Source organism: Urocitellus parryii, chromosome 1 (assembly GCF_045843805.1).
Source record: "Urocitellus parryii isolate mUroPar1 chromosome 1, mUroPar1.hap1, whole genome shotgun sequence".
NCBI classification, from domain to species: domain Eukaryota; kingdom Metazoa; phylum Chordata; class Mammalia; order Rodentia; family Sciuridae; genus Urocitellus; species Urocitellus parryii.
Window position 1 is genome coordinate 258031831 of NC_135531.1, and position 23615 is coordinate 258055445.

Below are 23615 nucleotides of genomic sequence, written 5' to 3' on the forward strand. Positions count from 1 at the left end.
TGTAGATAACTGGGAATACAGCAGTAAACAAAGCAGAAAAAAATTCCTGACATTCTTGCCTTCATGGAATTAATGATCTAGGAGGAAATGCAAACAAAGAAAAATGATGTCAGAAAAATATGTTAAAAAGTGTACACAGGAAAAAACACAAAGCTAAGGAAGAGGCTTGAGATATGTTGAGGGGAAATTGCATTTCTGATAGTATGGCTAGGAAATGCCTGAGCAAGTGATATTTGAATGGAAACTCGAAGGAAGTGAAGGAGTAAACCACTTGGTAACTCAGGAAAAAGTGTTTCAGGTGGGGAAAACCATAAATGCAAAGGCCCTGAGGTAGAAGCGAGCCTAAAATGTTCTGGAACAGCAAGGACATCAGTATAACTGATGCAGCATGGATCTTTGAGAGTAGAAAGCTCACACTACTTTAAACTCTTAAATGTAGGATTCTACTAAGTATGACAGCATTTTCCCGTTACAAATCATCAAAAAAACATGCAGTTAGGTATTCTAGGAGTCTATAAATGCTTATGCCACAAAATGCAAGCTGAAGTTGGGTTTTAAAAAAAAAGCAGTATTTCTGAAACAGGAGCTTAAATTGGAGGAGAGGGAGTGATAAAGAAGGAAAGAAAAAATACAATCAGTGAACTATAGACTGGAATTTTTTTGTATTTTCTTTAAAAGTTTTAGGCATTATCCTCAGACACTTGTAGGGCTTTTACATGCTAATTGAATCGTTGATTTTTAATTTTATATTCAAGTAAGAGAACAGAATTAATTCTGGAGGCACATATTACATTATAGCAAAACAAGATATTTACCTATTATATTAAATCACGAGTTACCACTGGGAATACCTACTGTGTGATACTATTTTAACATATAGACACATTTATAAACTATAAGACTTAAGACAAAAAGATTGACTGTTTTTATTCACGTGTCTCTTCTTTCACCAAGCTTTACCAAGACCACCGGGTGCGGGTGCCCTATGACAAAGGGGAATGGGAAACGTCAGGCATGGTCCCTGCTATCTAGGCAAACTGGAAGGTTTTTGTTTTGTCTTGTTTTCTGTTCTCCCCTATTGTCTCGCTCTTATTTAATTTTAAGATCTTTCCAAGCCAATTCTTTTCATCTCCTTAGGGCTACAATAGTGCTAAAGAAGAGGATTAATATGAAGTTTAAAACCTGGTCAGTCAACCCAGCATGGAAAAGAAAGAAAAAAAGGCTTGTCACTGAAAATTCCTTACATTATATTGACAGAGTTTATTTTACTTATTGTTTTATAGTTTGTCAAATTCATTTATCTCAAAATGGGGTCTATAAGCTTACTAAATAGTAAGAGAGATTTGTTCTTTCTTGCACATCACATATTTTTTTTGTCTTCCTATTCTTTCCAAGAGTGACCCCATTTTAGGGGGTAGTTTTTATAAAGGAACAATTAAACAGAGGTAGAAAAACAATACAGTGACCGATCATTTCAATAGAATTATCATGATAAAATCCTGCTAGAGTCACCAAGGAATATCCAGAAGGTAACTGCAATGTTCTTTTCTAGCATGGTGGAAGATCAGATAGAATTGGTAAAAGTTTAAATAGTTCGGATTAATTTTCAATTGCTTTAACCCATACAACTATTAACTTATACAACTTTTCAAGCTTATATGAGCATTACGTGAATGAAAAGTCAATCAATTATGCAAGTGAATCACCAACATTCGGATAAAACCCATGAGTCTAAAATCCTTTTTTGCCAGCCACCTCTTGGAATTACTGATTAGGCTGCCCCTAGAAGGATGATGATCTGTTAGGCTCAACTTGGAATGTGGGCATTCTAGACAGAGATAACATAAAGAAAACATGGGATTGAAGTACAAAATGTAAATAAGACCCTTAAAAAGTATGAAATGGAATGTAGTCTGGCCAAAATACAAAGTATAAAGAGTATAACAGGAAAGAAGATCCAAAAAATCAAAGCTGCTGAGAATTCTGGTTGCCACACTAAGAAGTTTTGATGCTCTAATAAGCAATGAGGAGTTTAGAGGAATTAGAGTACTGAAGAGCTTTAAGAAGATGATCCAATTGATTGATATATTATTTTTATTCTGTTGTGAAGTGTGCAGAAGAAAAGATCATCATACTCTTCCAAGTCACTCCATTTCATGTTAATAATGCAAGTAAATTTTTAGTTGAAATAAGTTGAGAAAGATTAAAATGTGGTTTAGAGATATTCTTGAGTAATAATTGTTATTCCATTTTTTTCTTGCATACCATGAGCGTAGAAAATTTGTTTGTCATATAGAAGTTTGCTATATTTTTTCCTCGATAATCTCCAAGATGTTAAAATGATTTTTGCTTGACATAGGCTTTTAGGGGAAAAAAAGGGGGGGTTTTCTGAACTGAAAATTCCTTCTCAAAAAACTATATTTTTATTTAGACCCATCCATAAAATCCAGAAAGTTAAAACTCAGCTCTTTGATTTTAAAAGGCTGATCTGAAATATGGCTCTTTCATAGCAGCCACCTATGTTTCTATTCCATGGAATGACTTCTGAAAACTCCTGTTATTTGTGGGATTAGTGCTAAGGTGTCAATTATTTTTAAATGACCCAAGAGATCTTTGGTGAGAAGTAATTTGTAATATTTCGAAGTCATAAATAAGAGTCATAAGGGTGCTCAGATCTAAGTTGTCAAACTAGAGCTTAAATCTTGGTAAATATCAAGTGTCCTCTGTCCAAAGTGGTTTTGTTTCCCTCCCCTCAACCATTAAGCAAGTTGTTGAATGAAGGTCTAAATGGACCATTTATATTTATTCTGTCATCCTTTGCCTTTAGATAAAATAATTCACTAAGTTATTGCAATATAGGAGTTCATAAAACATTTGCCATTAATGCACATCTGAAGCCTACTTCACATTACAGGATGAGCAGACATAGGCTGAGAAAGTCTGTCACCAAAAAAGGGCAGCTAGTTGTGTCCCAGGAAAGTATATAACGCTCTAGAAAATCTGGGGGAAATTAACAAAACTTAGCTTTTAAGTTTCAGGATTTTAGGATTCTAAATCATCTTCAAATAATGCTGGCAGTGTGACGCTTTGGGATTGAATCATTAGTTTGGGAAATCATAAAAGTTGTCAAACAATTGATTAAATGTTAAAGTCAAAACAGATTTATGCAACTGAATTTGGAATTTCCATGTTTGCCATAAGTGAATCTGATTTAGTGTTTGGCTTTGGATCACTTAGTAATGAGTCACTTGATTGGTACTCTCATGATTTCTAAATTAAAATTTATAAATGAAATATAAAATAAAATACTTTGTTTTCTCCAAGGCTTACTGAAATGGCTCACACGAACTGTTTCATTTCCAAAATAACTAGTTACTCATGGAGAATAATTTAAAGTATTATTATTAGATTTAATAAATCAATAATTATTTGTTTCCTGAAAAGAATTTGTTTATGATGTTTTAAATGCAATGGTTTGTATTGGTCTAAAACTATCTGCATCTGCAGTTTAAGTGAAACTTTTACAATACAACACTTACAATGTTAGATGTGGACTCTGTGATGTCCCCCACACATTTTAAGTTAAAAATTTTACCTTGCCCTAGAAAATACCCTAGTCATCTTGTCTTCTGAATTCAAATTTTGACAAGAGGCCCTTCCCTTAGGCTGCTAATGAGAGCTGTCAATTAAATTTCTCTGTAAGGGACAAGCTGTCTCGTCCATGTTAGACACGCACTGTGATTTCAGCTTTGCCTAGTTAAAAATAGTCAGGATTCAATGTCCTTTTGAATTTAAATTCTTTTCTGCAAATACCAAGAGATGTGTTAACATTCTTGGAGATGGCTGTATATGTAGTGAATTTGGTTTTTTTGTTTGTTTGTTTGTTTGTTTTGTTTTAATAGGAAGCTAAACTTTCTCCTAAAGTGTCAAAAATATGATCTCTCTTTAGCTGTAGAGTGGGAAAAGAGAAGTAGCAGTAGCCAAAAACAAAACAAAACAAACAAGTAATAACAATAACAACTTTTCTTTTCATGTTTATCTATCCTTCAAAACATGCAGAGTTCAAAAGACACATATAAAAAGCCACAAGATCACAGCTTTGTACTTTATATTACACCGGAACAATGTCTTTCCAGGTCTGGATCTGCTACTGTCTTCAAAATACATGCATTTTCTGAAAATAGAAATAAAGTACCTCACCTCTAATCTTCTGGGCCCACCCACAGCCTGGACTATGTATGACCCAATACAACACAGCTAACCAATGGGCCTTTGTTTCCTTACCTCTGGAAGTGGAAATGCTTCCATGAGGTCATCTATGGGTGATGATTGTTCTTGAGCAGTTGCCAGAAAGGGGACTCCAGAAGGCCATGGAGCCAAAACTATAAGAGAATTGTATAGTCCTTTTTAACAGAGCAAGCCAGGAGTCTCTTTGTTGACCCAGGCTTTTTCCTCCAGGGCAAATGAGAACCCTGAAATCTTGACCTGCAGCCATGAGCCAGACCAATTGTGAGAGTGTAGATGAACAGATCAGGCAAGTCCAGTGGAGGAGATGATTAAGAGTTGTGATGACTAACACCATGGGACCACTGGCTTGTCCTCTAGGACCCTGGGCTGAACCACAGTGGACTATATACCACTCAGACCCAATGATGCCAACAAGATTGGCTGCCTCCCTATCACAGACAATCCAAGTCTATACAAGTTTTCTTTTTCTGTCCCTCCAGTTTTTTCTAGATTATACCTGGGTACAACTGGAACATCTAAGGCTCTCTGGCATTTGTCCCTTGAGGGACAGAAAAAATAGGGGTTCATATTTACATGATTTAACTGCTCTTCTGTTCCAGTGTTAGTTTTTTCTCCTAAATAACTATGTACATGAAGGGAGTCTGGGGCCTTTTTGGAGCTATACATTCGGGTTCTCTCTACCCAGCATCTTAAAAGAAAAAATGCACAGTGAAGTTACATCCAATTCCTTTTAGGTTAGGATTTTAAACAAGAAGATCGATTTTAGCAAAGTTCAGTCAAGATGTGGTTCCAAGGATAACATCAAACATTCTGCTGGGGGCGGAAATGTAAGTAGAAGCTTCAATCAGAAAGCTGTCCTGATTGTGTGGAGCTATCTGCACAGCCGGCTCTTGGTTTCCTTTCCTGCCTCCCCCCAACACACTCCTCCCTTCTCACTGCTGTGCACTTGTCACCTGGTGTGGTAGCTTGTTATCCTTGCATCGTGGGTGATGGACTTCCCATCCTTTCCTGTAAGATCATCAGTGAATTTCTCACTTTGCATTGGAAAAGAAAACCTTGTCAGGATGCACATGGTTTTCCAGAGGATGGCAAACCCACTTTACTTACCAACTTGGTTTGCTGGCCTTTTTGTCTTCAAGGTATTTCCTCCTGCTGTCTCTATTTCCCTGAAAAAATCAGCTGGCTCATCCTTTTCCAGCTCCATTTAGATTACCCTTGAGACAAAGACTGAGAACACTTGAAAGTGCCCAAAGTATGTAATGTCAGCCTTCAGTCATTCATTATTCATGAGAGCAAGGATATCATTTAGAATAATAAAGAACTGGCAAAGCATGATTCATCTATAATTCAGAGTGAAGGGATTCAAGTCTTAGTACACATTTATCTTGCTGGGATTTTCCCTCTTTCATTTAGTGGAAATAATGTTCTATGAAAGGAACTAAGAAATGAACCCCTATTTTCTTAAGAGTGGTTGAGGCAGAGTAAAAGGAGTCAGACGAACCCAAGCTTTTAAAAAAAAAGAAAAGCATGTTTCTTCATAAAATAAGAATAACTTTTAAAAGGCAGATCATGCTAACTCTATTTTGATAGATCTTGTCATCTAAACTGCAGGCTCTCATAATCTGTGATTCAAGTAATTTTCAGGGTATCAAATACAGAATCCTTAATACTCTGATAACTCTTGGCTACTCATTCCTCAACTGGGCAGAAATGGAGTTGAGCAATGAGGAGGAAGAAATAAGTGTTTTCTACAAGGAGCTGTTGCTGAGCATAAAAATATCATTACCATGGGAAATCCATAGGATTGTCTGCTGGGCTCCTTCAAGGATTCTGGTCTGAGCCTCAGAGTCAGTATTTACACTGACATGGTCACCCTCCTCCCTGTTTCCCTGACTGTAAATAAACAGCACATGGTGGTCACAGGAGCAGCTCCAGTCCTGATAATTCCCTTAATGGTAACAGAAAATGGAGCATCTTACCTTGTATTGCAGCCACTGCTGGTCAAAACACAGTAGAAAAGGACAAATTAGGATAATTAAAGATCTTAAAGTGGGCCTGGGGTTGTGGCTCAGTGGTAGGATGCTTACCTCACTGGATTTGATTCTCAGGACCACATACAAAAAAATAAAATGAAGTCCATTGACAACTAAAAAATAAATTTAAAAAAAGATATTAAAGTAAGTTGAAGCCTCAAACCTCCAAAACAATAGTCTTAAACTTCCCTCTAGAAAAGAAGCACTTGTTTAAATATGCAGACACTCTGAGCTCATCCCTTCCTGTCTTAGTATTTCCCACATACAACTGATGCAAATGGACAATGGATCACTTGCAGCAGCACTGCTTCAAATATTGGAAGAGGAAACATTTTCAATAAAAGATAAAAAGAAAAAAGATGTTGCTATCATTTTATAACTTGTTGTGTAAGAAAAAGCCCATTTAGCCAAGATATGGCAATTTTGTAACAGTTTAGGAAAGCACATTTAGAACCTTCTTCTTGTATCTTAAACCTTTAATGCTGATTTTTGTAACTGTGAGCAGTGTTGGTCACTTCTATGTAAAAATCACTTTATAAAAAAATAATGCATCACTTCTCTTGGCTCTTTGCTTTTGGAAAGGTTTAATATGGTATGATTTAGCTCTCTGATTGGAAGCTGGCCTTATTAATACAGATATTTCTATGCTTTTATGGCATGATCTGTTTTCTATTAATAAAACCTTCTGTTCCAGGATTTTCATTCATTTGGGTTCTCTTCTTTCCACTCCAAACATGGGGGAAAACATATGGAAAGTATGTTTTCCTGTGTGTGTGTATGTGTGTGTGTATTTGTAAGCATATACCTCAATTTGGATTTCTGGATATGCCATTGCATGTGGTAAATGTGCATATTTCCAGATTTTTTGTATGAGTTTGGGGTTTTTCCATGTCTAAAACTATTGTAAGTGTGTTTTATGTGATTCACACAGGTACAAATTGTCACCAAGAAGATAGACTTAAGCCATGTGACATCCAAATGTGGCTCACTGAAGAATATTCGCCACAGACCAGGTAAATGAACCATTTTTTTAGTACTTTGAGAAATATCTAATTGGATTCAGGAAATTGGCAAGCATTTTTTTTTTTTGTTCTTGTGAAACATCTAATTTGAAGGATATTTCAAAAACCCTGATATTTTATGCTTTTATTGAGAGAAACTTAAGTTAAAAATTTCAAGGCATCTTCATTTGAGACAAGTGAACCCAATTACCATTAATAGGCCACATGTCATAGAACAGGTTAAGAGCTAAAAGGTGCATGGATGCATGGGTCTCTGTGTTCAACATGCTTATTGGAGACCTTTCAAAACATATAGTCTTAAATACTCTCAATTATGAATTCATACATAGTAAGATTGACTCCAAAAGCAGTATTTACAAACATTTTTTATGAAATTGTTTGCCTACATTCTGTAAAATAAGAACTGTCCTTAGCACAACCAAAGAAACTTATGTATCTGATGAATTTCCCACATCCTTTACCTGGTCAATCAAAACTATGAATCCTCAGCACAGTGCACTGCTTCTCCAACTTATTTGACCATAGACCCCATTTCAGTGTTCTGAAATATCTTTTAGGATTACTGCTCTAAAGTAGAATTTATATTCATACCTGCTTTGCAAGGGTGGGGGTCACCCTTTAATGTGTAAGTCTAACATAATATGAGTTGTTTTCTCTGAGTATCATATATTATATATTTTTGCTAAATTCTGCTTCTATGTGTGTAATAATGGATATCTGTCAAGTGTGTGATTTTATTGAAAATATCTTGATACAATTTATATTGGATTATGTAAGGACAAAAGGAAAGTAATTGGTTGTAACCATCCACATTTGGCATCTTAACTTCTAAACCAGGTAGTAGATTATTTCCATTAATCATTGTCTCAAATCAGAAACAAGGTATAAATGTAACTGAGCTGACAGACTCAGAAAGTCTGGGGCTGTATGTTTTCTCTCATATGTGGGAGCTAAAGAGGAACAAGGAAAGAAAGGTGGGAGTTCTCATGAAAATTGAAGAGAGATCAGTGTAGTAGAGGAAAGGAACCAGGCAGGGAGGGCAGAGGGGAGGAAAAGGAGAAATATTGGGAAATGATATTGAAAAAGTTATATAATTATTTTGTGTATGTGTATGAATATGTAACAATGAATCCCACCTTTATGTATAACTATAATATACCAATAAAAAATATGGAAAAAACATTTGGGCTGAATAAGACCTCTGGCCAGGAGAAGACTACTAAGAACTTCTTGGTTGAAAACAAAGATAGATAGAATAAGTTTCAAAATGTATAAAAACTTTGGAGATATCCAGAAACCAGGCTTCTTTCATTTTTGTCAAAGGATGTTTATGAAGCAAGTCAAGAAGTTAGAAACTGGAATTAGCTTTTCTGCTGTTCAAGAGACAGCAGGGATGTGTCCCATACTGCATATCTTCATAATTTCCCTTTCTATAAAGCTGGAGTCTGTTAACACATAGTTGACTTTGTACTGCTCAGTCAATTTCTTGCAGAATACAAAAACAAAAAACAAACAATCAAACAAAAACTGGGCTCTTTCATTCTAGACAGTGAAGATAAAGTTAATTGAATTCACTTGGGGCTGGGACGCACAGAAAATCTTACACAAATAAGCAAATCATATTCTATGTATGATTTATTGGTCATTAAAGACGATTGTCAGATACTCCCACCTATTTCTAAATCTGGCTCTCGGTTCTATTGTAATTGAATCAGAAGACTAAATTCATAATGAAGTAATCCATGATGATCCTTGACAACAGCAAGCACTTTACCAAGTTCCTTTGAAATATATGGTATCTAAGGAGAAAGTAAAGCAAACAATTCCACACCTGGAGGCACAAATCGAAATATCTGCACTTCCCTTCTGAAACTTGACAAATATTTTAGTCTTTCACAATTACAGTTCCTCATGGGTGCCAGAGTTCTTCACAATTGAAGGATTAGATATCTGAATTCAAATTTTTTTTTCTGATAGTCAAATAAGAATTTCCAGTGGGAAATCAACAGAATTAGACTACTCAAGTTTCCTTTTTTAAAAAATATATTTTGGGTCCATATTTGAATTTTATTTTTCTTTTCCTTTCAAAATTGAGTTTGAAAAAAAATTAACAACAAAATTATGCTGAGACAATACATGTTCAGAAAAGGAAGCTTGAGAGCAATTAATGTCAGAGACTATCAGAAAATATGAAAGTAAGAAAGAGGTTGATCTTATGTCATTGAAAGCCCAACATCCTCCAGTGTCTATCCAAGATAATTAGTTTTTTGTGAATCATTATGAATCACGCTAATCCCATCACGACCAACAAGTAGGATCCATAGTCTAGCCCCAGGAGTGTTGGTGCACACCTATAATCCCAGCAGAAAACCTCAGTGAAGGGTAGAATGTGGCACTCTAACAATCAGCAGATCCTCGAGTCTCAGACTAGTTAGCATTAGAGGAAATGGCAAGGTCAAAACTCTGTTCCAGTATTATCAGATCAAAGTCAGGGTCAGATTGATCCTGCGGCATCTGTCTAAGAATCTTAAGATCCTTTCTCCATGACTCCAAGAGCTAATTAAGGTGGCAAGGTCTTAAAGGTCATAAACAACTCAGCTCCTGACTTATTTCATTAATGAAGTTATCAATGTTGAAAACTTACAGATGAAGACAGTCATCTCAGTATTTATGGAGGATTGGTTCCAGGACCCCCTGAAGATATTCAGATCCGTAGATGCTCAAATCCTTTATATAAAATGACATAGCATTGCATTTAACCTATGCACATCCTTCTGTATATTTTAAATCATCTCAGAATTACAATCCCTGACACAATGTAAATGCTATGCAAATAGTCGTTATGCCACCATATATATATATATATATATATATTTGTTATAGTATCATGTTGTAGTATCGTGTATCATACATATATCTAGGTTTGTAGCCTATACAATGTTGAGGTAAGTTCCTTCTATCCCTAGTTTACCTAGTGTTTTAAACATGGATGGTGTGTGTGTGTGTGTGTGTGTGTGTGTGTTAGTAGTCATATTGTTTAAGAGATTATAGGGCAAAAGTCTGTATGTGTTCAGTGCTGATGCAATTTTTTTCTCCAAAATATTTTCAATCCAAGATTCAGGATCTGTGGATATCAAAAGCCAACTATATTTTGCCTGTATTTGTACCATTCTATTCTAAAATTTTTTTTTGGATAAATTGACTTGTTACCATAAGAATTTCATTGCAATTTAACTTTTTCCACTAGAATTGAAAAACTGAGAGTCCAAAGTTTTATTTTTGTTGTTACTTTCAGAGGTTTTTGTTGTTGTTGTTGTGTTTTTTTGTTTTGTTTTGTTTTATGACACCAATAATAAAACCTGCTCTGATTTCTAAGGTAGACACAAGTAAAGAAGAAAAGTATTAACATGTGAGGCAATTCATATAAGATAATAAAAAGGATATCATCACCTTTTTCATATGGGGAAAATAGTATGTACTACAAATTCTAAAAGATTCCTTTTACATTCCTTTCACTCTCAGAGGGATAGAAGAGGTAATAAGTTTGTAGTCTTCACTGGTCTATCTACTATAATCATTTGGGGTAAATAGTCATCACAATATAAGATTTAATTTTAGCAAGGCATTTAAAAATCTTTCTCCTCTCAAAGGTGGTGGACGTGTGAAAATTGAGAGTGTAAAACTGGATTTCAAAGAAAAAGCCCAAGCGAAAGTGGGATCACTTGACAACGCCCACCATGTACCTGGAGGTGGTAATGTCAAGGTAGGAAACAAAAACATGAGTCAACCCTGTCTTGAAAAAAAAAAAAGAAAGTTCTTGTGAAATAGCCTTTGTCAAAATGGGTCCCAGATTGAAGACCTAGACAAATGGCAGAGCTGGAAAGAAGTCACATTAGTATCAGCTCTGAAACACAGGGAAAGAGTCAGGGGCCAGTGAAGATGCTTGAGTTAATGAGAACTGATGCTTGTCTCAAACAGATTGACAGCCAAAAGTTGAACTTCAGAGAGCACGCTAAGGCCCGCGTGGACCACGGGGCTGAGATCATTACGCAGTCCCCAGGAAGATCCAGCGTGGCATCACCCCGGCGACTCAGCAACGTCTCCTCATCTGGAAGCATCAACCTGCTCGAATCTCCTCAGCTTGCCACTTTGGCTGAGGATGTCACTGCGGCACTCGCTAAGCAGGGCTTATGAATACTTCTCATCTAGCACTGGAGTCATAATATTTAGGCATGAGCTCTTGGCAGGAGTGGGCTCTGAGCAGGTGTTACATCCATTCTTTACAAACCATAAGATAAATAATCTCATCCCCAAACTGTAGTAATTGTTAAAATTTTATTAAAAAAATGAATAGTATATGCAGAAATTGACCTGATTTCCATTTTCAACAGGAACATACTGGCTTTACATGGGTTCAATTGGACAGTTATTTTCGCTCTGCTCTGTTTTGCATGGAGTATTATTATTATTTTAAAAGTTGCATTTTTACCTTTCATGTGCCTGAAGGCTACCCACTACATTCTGAAAGGCCTTGTTAAAAATCCAAGCTGCTCATTTCAATGTTCTGTTTCTGGGCGAAAAGATAAAAACTGCCCATTGTAACTTATTTCAGGTTAAATTAAGAATCAAGAAGTCTGATTGCAGGAAGGGAAGAGCATGTAAGAAATACGTTTTTTTAAAGTGTTATTTTGTATAAATGGGAAGAAAGATGCAATTAAGTTATTAACATTTGGGACCTGGATAATTATATCAGAGTATGTCAATCCAATAAATTATTTAACTAACTAAAAACTAGTTACAAAGCATTTGGGCTGTGGTTAAGGAAGTGGTGTAAAAGTGCATCTCTTAGGAATGACGCACTTTCATTAGGATGGACTCATGTCTGATTAGAATGTCAGTTGATTGGCTAGATTTGTGTCCACACTACCAGTTTCACACCCCCTTTCCATCTGTTTGATACAGTATTATAGATATAAATATATATATATTTCTCTGTGGCCATTTGTGATACTTCCTCATATACTTGAATATTATACTTCTTTATTCACAGTATCTGTGTCTCCTGCACCCTTTGGTGTTGCGATTTTAGGTATGTGAAAGTAGATGTTAGCAGGGTTCTCTTCCCTATTAAAAAAAAATACATTAAAAAAGACAAAAAGTTTTAGCATGAAGTTGCTTTCCGTAACAACTCAAAGCTGTAACCCTGTTTTAGTGCCAGATACAAGTCTCTCCCGTGATGCTAGAAAAAATTATTTTTCTTTGCTTTCACCAACGTGGAGTTTGTGGGGGTGGGTCCAGTTATACATAAAAGGGTTTACAGATTGTTGGTTTAGATTATGGATATATCTCATTTTTAATCACACAATAGTTTGGGTTTTATTCCTATAATCATTCATGAAACCAACTTCTTAAGATTTATTTTTTTTTCTTTCTTTCTTTCTTTTTTCATTTGCTAAAGTTGAAACTAAGAGTGGTAATTTGGGACATGTGTTCCCATTCTTTCAAATAGTACCCGCTTATTAAATTCTCTGACAGGAGGTGTTTGGTTTCCTTACCCAAAATAAAGATCCCCTGATCAGAAAGGAAAAATATTTTGAGGAGCTGTAGCTACAAAACATTTGAGACACAGATATCTAACTCAGTTTTTTTCCAGAACTCCGACATTGTGCTCTGTAGAAGAACACAATGTGAGTTAGTATTATTTATCAGTAGGTAACATTGTCTTGATTTTATATATAGTCTAGAAATCATAAGTGAATTAGTTAGTCTACTTACAAATCATTCATCTTAGACTGACGAATAATCATTGAAATAGTCCATGGCCTGAATAAGGCAAGGACTTATTATCCCAACTGGGATGGACACTTTTTAGCATTTTACATGTTCTTTTTCTTGCTCAGGGCTGGTAGGCTGGATCTGAATGGTTGAAATAAAATATTCTTCTAGGTCTTTGATCTCTATATGTCAAATCCATTCCTGAATATAAAGGTTGTGATGATGGGCGTGGACTAGACAGCAATGAGCATCATAGGCAAAAAGCCAAGGGAGGCAAAGACAGAGAGACACAGGTACCACTTTGTGACCTTTTGGACATGGCAACCTGACAGTCCCAAGGGACACTGGGAACAAACCTCACCATCCTTTCTCCACTAGGGTTTACACAGGCACACATGTCTTAAACCATTTATAAATCAGTTGTTATTTTTTTAAAAACTTAGAAATCACTGAGTAGGTTTATGGATGTGTCTGTTTTCTGCCTAGTAATTACTGTGAGATTTCATCAATCTGGGCAATTTATTCATCATGTTCCCTTGAAGTGCACCAGAAAATAGGAGACGGAATCGGTGTGTGGAGACCAAGGGTATTTTCTTACATGTTTTGATACTGTTAGTTAGTGATTAAAGTTCTCTAGAAAAAAAAAAAAAAAGTAAGCTAACAGCTGGTTAGAATAGTTTTAATGTTGAAAAAAATTCTTTTCAAGCTAGTTTAATGTTTTTTTTAATAAAAGTTAAGACAAAGTAAATATGATTTATATATTAAAATTCATTTTCTTATAAATACATGTCCAAAATGACATATGTCCAAAATAAAAATTATACAAGATTAATACATTTGGCACTAAAACAAATGCTTATTTCTAATCACAACAAAATTGTAATACATCAATGCCCTTGTTTTGTCTGAAAATGTGATTCTTTCTTTATAAAGCTAACAAAAAGAGACTGAAAATTTGTGCCAGCAAGAGAGAAAAGCACAGAGTGAAAATGTCTTCTTATGGGACAATGGGGTGGAGCCTATCTTGCCTTCACTCTTAAGATAACGACTCAAATTAAGCTTTTTGGACACCACTTTTGTGGGGACACATACGCTGATCTAGAAATGAAAGCTGCTTAGTTCCATTTCTAGATCCTCTAATGCCAGTTTCTCTCTGGCTTTAGCCTTTGAGAACCTGTTTAAGAATACATAAGTAATCCAGAGTTCTAAAGAGTTAAAAGGCCATCTTCTCCAATGAACTCCCTCTCTCTGGGTCACCTGCAACTGAAAATTGGATACCTTGCAACAATGCAGGAATGATCCGAGTTCATGATGAGCTTTCAAGGCCATGTTCGTTTAGGAACCAACTCTCTCTGGATTCACCTGCTGAGTTCCAGCAGGGTGATGGGCTGAAGTCCCACCCATAAGTAAGACACCTTTGTGAGTTATGGCTGAAGAAGGCTGAAGCAACAGTATCATTAAAAAGGAGAATGTACAGATCATGCCCAGACTTCTCCATACACACACATAGAGTAATACAGCAGAACTGGGACCATCAGCCAAAATAAAACAGCATGTCAGCATTATCAAAGAAATAATCTAAATGTTGATTCTGACATAGCTGTGATTATAGTTTTTCTCCTATTTTTTAATGCCAGAAGAAGGAAAGGAAACCATTTGTGGTCTAAGAAACAAAGATAAAGTAGATTGACTTCATGGTTTAGGAAGGCAAATTCCAGGCATTCCTTCAAAGACTGATGTGCTAAAATCAGCACTGATGTTTGTTTTTTCACACCTAGAAATTTTAGCCTGGGTTTGAGGTAGGTTTGAGGCCAAGTCCCTCAGCAGGAAAAAGACTATTTTCAAACTCAAAATTGTCAATCATAAAAGTCCACTTCAACTTTAGCAAAAAGAAAAAAAAATCAACAAAATTATACTTTGTATGCTGGGATTCCAAGGTTCCAACGCACCATGACAAATCTGTGGGGGGTTTCTTTCTTCTGATAATTCTAGAGCCTGTTACCATAGAAAGGCATTTCTTCAATGGCTGGTTGTAGTTAGCTCATGTTTTTCAATCAAATTTGCAAATGTATTTGTTGCTGTATAGTGATTGTTTTGCAAAATAAAATTGCTTGTCACCTAATTGCTAGTTCAGTTTGTGTATGTGTCCTTATAGTAGGCAATTTTATAGTAACTCATATGATTGATAAGAGAATTGGGTTGTGTTTTGTTTCTTTTGGGTTTTGGTTTTTTTTTAACCACGGAATGCCATTGGCAGTGACAGAAACTCAAATTAATTTAAGCATACAGTTATTTCAAGTAACTGGCTAGATGGGTATATCTACCTCAGGCATGGCTGGATCTAGGCACTCAAAAGACATTATTAGGAAACTTTCTGTTTTCATTCTTGGTTCTTCTTCCTCTTGTAATCTCTGGAGGGCACCCCTTCCATAATAGGCACCAGAAACTCCAGACCATTTTCCCAAAAAAAAAGCTTCTTTCTTGGGAGTGCTTAACAAAATGTGAGGTCTGAAAATCTTCAGACAATTTGGATTACCTGAAAATTTATGCTGATGGGTCACATAACAGACTCTTTCACAAGTGGTTAGAATGGAAGGAGATTAAGAGGAATATAAAAAGAAAATGTTCCCTCCAAAGTGAAGTCAGACAGCTAATGCCAGAAGAGAAAGGAATTGATCTACACCATATCAGCACATCCTATATACTACTATTCGTCAGCCTCTAATTTCTTGTTACTCAAATCAAGTAGAAGCTTCAATTGTGAGTTTGTTAACAATGCAAATTCTCATCCCATGCCTAGTCAACATATAATATGCCCACGGCTGGGACATTTGCCTATGAAAATATGAGAAGCACTGATCCCTGCTTAAGGATGTGCTTAAGGAGAAAACTCCATCACTACCCTCTAAGAGAAAAATATATCCTGAAGACTATTTCAGACAGTGTCACTACCTCTGATACCAAACAGTTTAGATACCAAGTACTACAAAGTTGTTACTGGAAACAGAAATTGGTGTTAGAGGTTTGCCAGGCCTCAAATATCCTAACTTAGCTAAAACCCGCCTCTCTTATCAACAGTCTCTTCACTTCCCATGGAGTCATCCTTTGGTTAGATTTGGGACAATCTATCCCAAATCATTGGGGTTTCTCTTTAATAATAATCTTTTTCTAAAATTTGGATAATAATCCATGTTATTATCCAAAGAGTCTTTAAAACCTGCAAGGGATTGAGAGAGTCGTTTATTTGTCCAGTTGCATGAATCACAATAAAATTCTTGATTCCCCTTTTTATTAATTAACCAGGCAGAGATGATTTTTCCTTGCCTTGAGAAGAGAGGAATAACTCAAATATAATGTAGGATGACAGGATAACGTTCTGGGTAGCTTGCAGGGAGAAACATCTTCTTCTCATTTATGAAGTGACACGCACTTGTAGAACAGTGACCTAAATAATTCAGGGCTAGAGGGCTGTCCAAAGTACACAGTTGAGCAACCTAAAACTGTTTCCAAACACTAAATCCTTCACCAGTTTTCATGAAGAAGTATCAGAGACATACTTTCTTAAAGCTGTCTTTTGGACTCCCATGTCTTTGCTGGAACAAATACAACTCAGCTACTCCCATTTCTGCTCTTGGGATTCCACTAAAATCTCCTGTCCAGGTCCTGAGTTGGGGTAGTAGATCTGCAGCCTCCAGATGTGCTTTGTTTGACCTGCAATGTTTTTTTGAACTCCAGAATTTCACACGCACACACCCTCCATATTTGGATCTTTTTTTGAAGTGGTAACAGATTAGGCACCATTGGGCCTGCGTTTGTGGCCACATGCCCTACTGGGCCTGTTTTTCTTCCCAGCCCACTTTATTCACTCTCCTATCGCTGTGGGCACGGCACAGTAGATTTACAGTTTGTAACCCCTGAATGAGGCACCGTGTCCTCTCCCTCCCGATTACTTCTAACAATCCCCCCTAATCCTACAGGGAAATTAGGAAGGTCAGACTAGAATCTTCAGAGCAATGAGGACCCTGGGAAAAACCAATATTTAATAGATTCGTCCCCATCACCAGGAAAAAAGAAAAAAGCCTTTAAGTAGTACCTTAATTTGACATTAGCGTCTGATAATTCTCATGCCACCCACATTTATCATGAAATCAAGGTAAAAAGAAAAATGTGGTGGAGTTGTTGCTCTGTTTCTCCCACCCTATGATAAAGAACTCATTGTCAAGTAAGAAATGGCAAATACTGTTCTACTCAGTTGGCTTGAACCTACTGAGGACTTGCCTATTATTTGTAGAAGCAACAAAACAAACAAAGGGCATGGAGGGGCATTGCTCTAACCTAGACAAAGGAGTGCTGTGTTCTTAAACCCAGGACTGATCTTCAAGCACCAAACCCCTTACACAGCTGAGTAAGTTGTTATATTGGCAGGCTTGCTCTCCAAGCTTCCTCCCTTCTACCTGCCTGTGGCCACCTAGACCTTCCCTGGGCTGCAGTCACCCTTCAATTCCAGGACCTATAAGATTAACACCTGTCACAGCAGGTAGCCTCCAAGATGCAGCTCCAGTTTCCCCAAAAGACATGCTTTCCAGGCACCAACAGTGGCTACTGTCCCCACAGAGGATCTGGAGGGCTGGCCTGGGTGCTACCAGTTATTGCAGAAGCCCAGGTGGACAGTGTAGGAGGAGGTCTGTGCCAGCACCCAGCAGCCTGCTGGTCTGCCAGTCAACCTGCCACAGCTCTTACTTGCTCGCTCCTGACAATGACTTATTCTCCCCCAACTCCTGCCAAGGCAGAAGACTGGAACCCCACCGAGGAGTCAGTGCCTTTGGAGATATCCTGATGGGCAAATACCTGGTGCTCCTATAACCACGTCTTATCTATAAGCACCAGTCTCCATTCGCCATCCCCAGTATTTTGTCTTTTCCTGTGTAACAAGCATAGCAAATAAGCATAACTCATAAAATATGATCAAAATGTAAAGTTATTTTTGTCTCTCGCAGACCTTTAAACATTATTTAGTGGAAGAAATCTTTCCCTGCCTTGAGCTAAACACGAAGGCAACTTATGACTTTTAAATCACTGTAAGACAATAAAATTCTGCTGGTTACAAAAAGAATCTTATAGCTGGATGTGGTGGTACATGCCTGTAATTGCAACAATTTGGGAGTCTGAGGCAGGAGGACCACAGGTTTCAGATCAGCCTCAGCAACATAAGGAAACCCTAAGCAATGTTATAAGACCCCGTCTCAAAATAGAAAATGCAGAGGACTGGGGATGTAGCTCAGTAGTAAAGTGGAGAGAGAGAGAGAGAGAGAGAGAGAGAGAGAGAGAGAGAGAGAGAGAGACTGACTCTAAAGACTCTCAATTCAGAAACTAAAATTTTTAGCACATGGAAGCGTCAGAACTCTGAACCAGATGTATGATCTACACCATGGATGACCTACAGGCTGCAAGCCTGCATTGAAATTGGGGTATCATCCTTCTGTTTTCTTCTCTGTGCACTTACTTTGTCTTTTTCTCAAAAAAAAAAAATGCTGTTTTTGCATCCTCTGTAAATAAGACTCTAGGAGTAAGAAGAGGTCTTACTTGATAGAAGTCTACATATTTTGCAATCATGATGGTTTAAGCAGATCTTTTTCATTTTGGAGTGGGTACCCAGTGGCAGACCAGCAGCAAAAAAAACTCCTCTCACCAAATTTCATTCTACGCCCCCTTTATGTGTCCTTTACCTGACAGTAATAAATCCTTGATATCATTCCTATTATGAATCTGTACATGGGAAGGGGTGATTTTTTTTTTGTTTCTAATCGAATTTTACTTTTTTTTTCTTTTTTTTATTGTTGGTCGTTCAAAACATTACATAGTTCTTAATACATCATATTTCACAGTTTGATTCAAGTGGGTTATGAACTCCCAATTTTACCCCGTATACAGATTGCTGTATCACATCAGTTACCCTTCCATTGATTGACATATTGCCTTTCTAGTGTCTGATGTATTCTGCTGTCTGTCCTATTCTCTACTATCCCCCCTCCCCTCCCCTCCCCTTTTCTCTCTCTACCCCTTCTACTGTAAATCATTTCTTCCATTTGTATTATCTTGTCTTACCCCTCCTTTCCTCTTATATGTCATTTTGTATAACCCTGAGGATCGCCTGGGAAGGGGTGATTTTTCACTTTCACATTTGTGACCCAATATCAATCAAACCATCCCATCAGGAGATTCTCAGGGGGACCCAGGAGTCCAGGAAGGACAAGGGGATGGAGGGGATTTTTAAGACAAAGGCCATAAAGTCATGAGTGAAGGACACATTCTGAACACGAAATCACCTGGAGCATAAGTTGGTCAGACCAAATGAAGACAGAAATAAATACATACCTACAGACAGACAGACAGAGACAGACAGGTTGGGGGTCTTCTATCATATTTAGAAGTTTGTATTCTATTGTGTAAACTAGAGAAGTTGTTAAAGGTTTTTGAGGAGGTGAATGACATGATCAGATCAGAATTTTAGAAAAGTAATGTTGGCAACAGTGTAGAGATAGACTAGGAGAGGAGACCAGGGTTGAATAATCCAGGAAGAGGTGACTGAAGACTGTCCAGGAGAGTGACTATGAGGATCTGGAAGAAGAAACAAGCTTAAGACACTTTTGAAATAAAACTGACAGAACTGGGGCTCAGGCTGTGGCTCAGTGGTAGAGCAGTTGCCTAGCACATGTGAGGCACCGGTTTTGATCCTCAGCACCACATAAAGATAAAAGAATAAATCAATGAAGTATTTTTTTAAAAAAGTAACAGAACTTAGAGAACATGGGGTATAGGAATAAAAAAGTAAAATTGAGGTTTTTAACTTGGGTATCCTGGTATGTGATGATACCTGGTATGTGATGATGAAGCTTGCCGGTGAGGAAGAATGTAGTATCCATAAGGAAATCTCAGAAAATTGTGTATCCCCATCTTGATTTTAGAGATGGAATGATAACCAAAAATGCATATATGATATCATCCCAGATTCTTCTGGATGGTCCCAAGCCAGGGAGACTACAAGGGGAAGAGGGATGGCTTGCCCTAGTCACCTGTAACCCCATCATATTGATTAACAGCGAGTACTGCTAAAACGAAGCTTTTAAAATAGGAGAAAAACCTGTCTATTAGATACATAAAATAGGAAATAACAATTTTCATCTCTCACAATTCATCCCAGTGCATTATTTCCACCTGAGGGTGGGTCAGTGAAAGCAATGTTGGCGACCACTTGAGGTCCTTGACTTGCTTAATAGGGGTCCCTGTGGAGGTTTCTTGCTTTAAAGAACGTGGGAGGAACTGAATTTTAAAACATTAAATCAGTAGGTTGCAAGCTGCACTGTCCTTACTCACATTGGTCCAGTTATGTCATATTCAAGTCCCCTGTGTCATCATCAGTGTCAGCTCTTAAATGGTCCATCGCCCCAAGGTTGTTATGTCCTGTTATGGTTTGGATGTGAGGCGTCCCCCAAAAGCACACATGTGAGACAGTGCAAGAAGGTTTGGAGGAGAAATGATTGGGTTGTGATTGGGTTATAGCCTTAACCCAATCAGTGAATTAATCCCTGATGGAATTACCTGAAGGCAGGTGGGAAGTTTGGCCGGAGGAAATGACTCACTGGGGCTTGGCTATGGGTATCTATTTTGTATCTGGAGACTGAAGTCAGTCTCTCTCTCTCTCTCTCTCTCTCATTGTCATGTGAGCTGCTTCCCTCCATTATACTCTCTGGCATGATGTTCTGCCTCACCTTGAGCCCGGAGGAAAGGAGCTTGCTGTCTATGGACTGAGACCTCTGAAACTATGAGTCCCTAAATAAACCTTTTCCTCATCTATGATTGTTCTGATCTTTTAGTCAGATCATTTAGTCACAGCAGGTAAAAAGCTAACTAAAACATATCTAAAGTTAGAAGAGGGTCTTTTTTCTCTAATTGTATTTATTTTAGGTATTAATTTATTAGACATAAGCCATGTCAATTTTGTTTTTGGATGAAAGATCTGTTCTTCCTTAGGAATAATACTCGTAAGCCAGAAATGGCCAAAACAAAGTTATTAATTTTTCTGGGCTATTATAATACTTAACATTTATTCCTACTTCCTTATTTAACAAGTCTTATAAACAGAACTTTGGGAATTTTCTAACATATAAATGATGACAGTCAGTCCTAAGGAATGGATGCACACCTTCAGGCTGGACTCACAACAGACAGAAGTTAAAGTGCAAAGGAATAATTTCTATATTTAAGGGTCAGGCAGAGAAAAGGGAGGTGATCAAAAGATAAACTGAGTGCCAGACAATAAAGATATAACACTAAGAGAAAATGTCACAGAAGCCACGTGAGTAGATGCTGTACCAGGATAAAATTAATGTGCAGAGTCTGCCCAGTGTGAGAAATGAGAAGCTGTTGAGTGTTAGGCTAGATCAGGCAGTGACTTCAGATCAACAGTGAATGATGAAGACAGAGCAAGGTTACTTGGGCTGTTCTTCTGCATTGCACATATATATAACCTAGGGCAAAAAACATAACCGAGTGATCTGCAACCAATATCTTCTACAACCCTGAAACAGCAATCTAAAATGCATTCCCCCCAATCATAGCTTGGGGAAATTTGAATATAAATGTTTCCTCTTGAAATGTCTTTCTCCCATTGCACTCGGATGTTTGTCAACATTGTCATTGGTAAAAAGGCATCTTTCTGTGCTTTGGCATCTTCTCTATCCTTCCACTAGCTATTTCTGAAAGCCAGTTTCTACTTCCATTGGTTCACAAGCCCTTGTATTTGTTATTTGCTAGCCCATGGCTGCCAAATTTGATGGTGGCTTCTAAATGGATATAAATGTATTTATTTGCTTGTATAATAAAAAGCACAAATAAAAATTTGCAAAAGGGTAAGTGAGCCTTGGTAAGTACATGAAGCAGTTTCGGCCCAATGGAATGTCAGGAGTTAAAAGAAGTGATTAAAATTGGTTTCATTACTGATTAATTTGTTGGTCTCAGAGTGAGTTCTTAAGCCAACCCTTCTAGCCACAAAAATGATAGTAATTCTTTCTTATGTCCTAATGTTTTAGCCAATTAGATTTGCAGAGTGATTTGTGATTCTCAAATGAAAATTATTGAATTTTCTCATTTACACATTATAAGAGTAGTGGATGATGAGTTGATGGATTTAAAATGCTCTGCCTTGGGGCCAGTCTGGAAACCACAGTAGATTAATTTTGGTTACATAATTTATTGTGATATCTTCTCTAGATGGACTTGAATGCATTATACAATCATGCAATCATTTATACATAATCGCCTTTGAATTACTTTCTGTTTTGATGTGACTCCTATTTTCACATACATGCATGTGAGCACACTCTGCAGTATATGGCATGCCCACTCTAAAATTAAGATAGTTTTCAATTTCTTGGTAAGTGAGAAGTGTTTCTCACAGCTCCAGCATGAAAAGGGAGGGGGCTGAGTTTGTGGGCCAGTTCTTACAGAGGACTTGTCATTCTTTCCAGTTACATTTGCTTCTGGTGCCAGGGCAACAATCATGCTTGATTAGAGAAGCACATTCAGAGCAACACCATTTATCAAAGCAGGAAGAGTCCAACAGAAGACTGATGATAAACTTTTGTTTTAGGAGGAAATTTTCATCAGCATAAAAACCAGAATCATATTAAGTAATAGTGTTTGTAAATGGATAGTTTCCACTCTTTAGAACAAGGATTAGGGGAACAAGTAGAATACTTCTTCCTGACCCGCACACAAATCCATTTCCAATGTCCTTCCTTTTCTATAGCAAAATTTCTCACAAATCCTCTCTAAAGGGACATCAAAGTTTAATACAGTCAATTCCATACATGTGGGAGGAAGAGATTAGCTGTGATATAGGTGAAAAAAATAAAAAATTTTAAAACTTTGTTTATCTGGATATATATAAGCATTATGTATTTTCCTTTCTGAAGGTGTTAGGATCATAGCTTGTTGAGTTAGATATATGCCACCGAGCAAGAAATGCAACATTGCTATAGGTTCCTCTTAGGTTTCTTGGCTGGAACACTAGAAATAGCTGAGTCTAGACTTTGCCATTAATTCAAACACAAGAAAACAGATTCAGTCCACTAGAAAAATAGATTAAAATTACCAACTGTGACGCAGCACAGAATATAGAACAAGATGGGACATCTTTGTGGTTTCAACACTGTTTCAATCACATCATTCTCTACATGAGGCACTTGGTTGAATTTGTTTTCTTGTGTTTGAATTAATGGCAAAGTCTAGACTCAGCTATTTCTAGTATTCCAGCCAAGAAACCTAAGAGGAACCTATAGCAAGCTATGATCCTAACACCTTCAGAAAGAAAAATACATAATGCTTATTTTAAAAAATTGCATATTTTTCTTGTCAAATAACATATTTTCTTCATCAGACAAATCTCATTCTTATGTAGGTTGGTACTATCTCTAGATGTAAAAGAAGCTGTCTATAATGGAAAGACTATATAGATTTTATAGGAAGGATACAGAGA

General features: G+C 37.1%; 1 protein-coding gene across 1 annotated transcript in view; it reads left to right on the plus strand.

The window, feature by feature from the left end:
• Positions 1-12140, plus strand: part of Map2 (microtubule associated protein 2) — a 274232-nt gene extending 262092 nt beyond the window's left edge. The window contains exons 15-17 of the mRNA XM_077799339.1: positions 7213-7294; positions 10954-11066; positions 11282-12140. Of these exons, the coding sequence (XP_077655465.1) occupies positions 7213-7294; positions 10954-11066; positions 11282-11497 (411 nt within the window). The 3' untranslated portion in view covers positions 11498-12140. The remainder of the gene's footprint in view (positions 1-7212; positions 7295-10953; positions 11067-11281) is intronic.
• The last annotated feature ends 11475 nt before the right edge of the window (positions 12141-23615 follow it).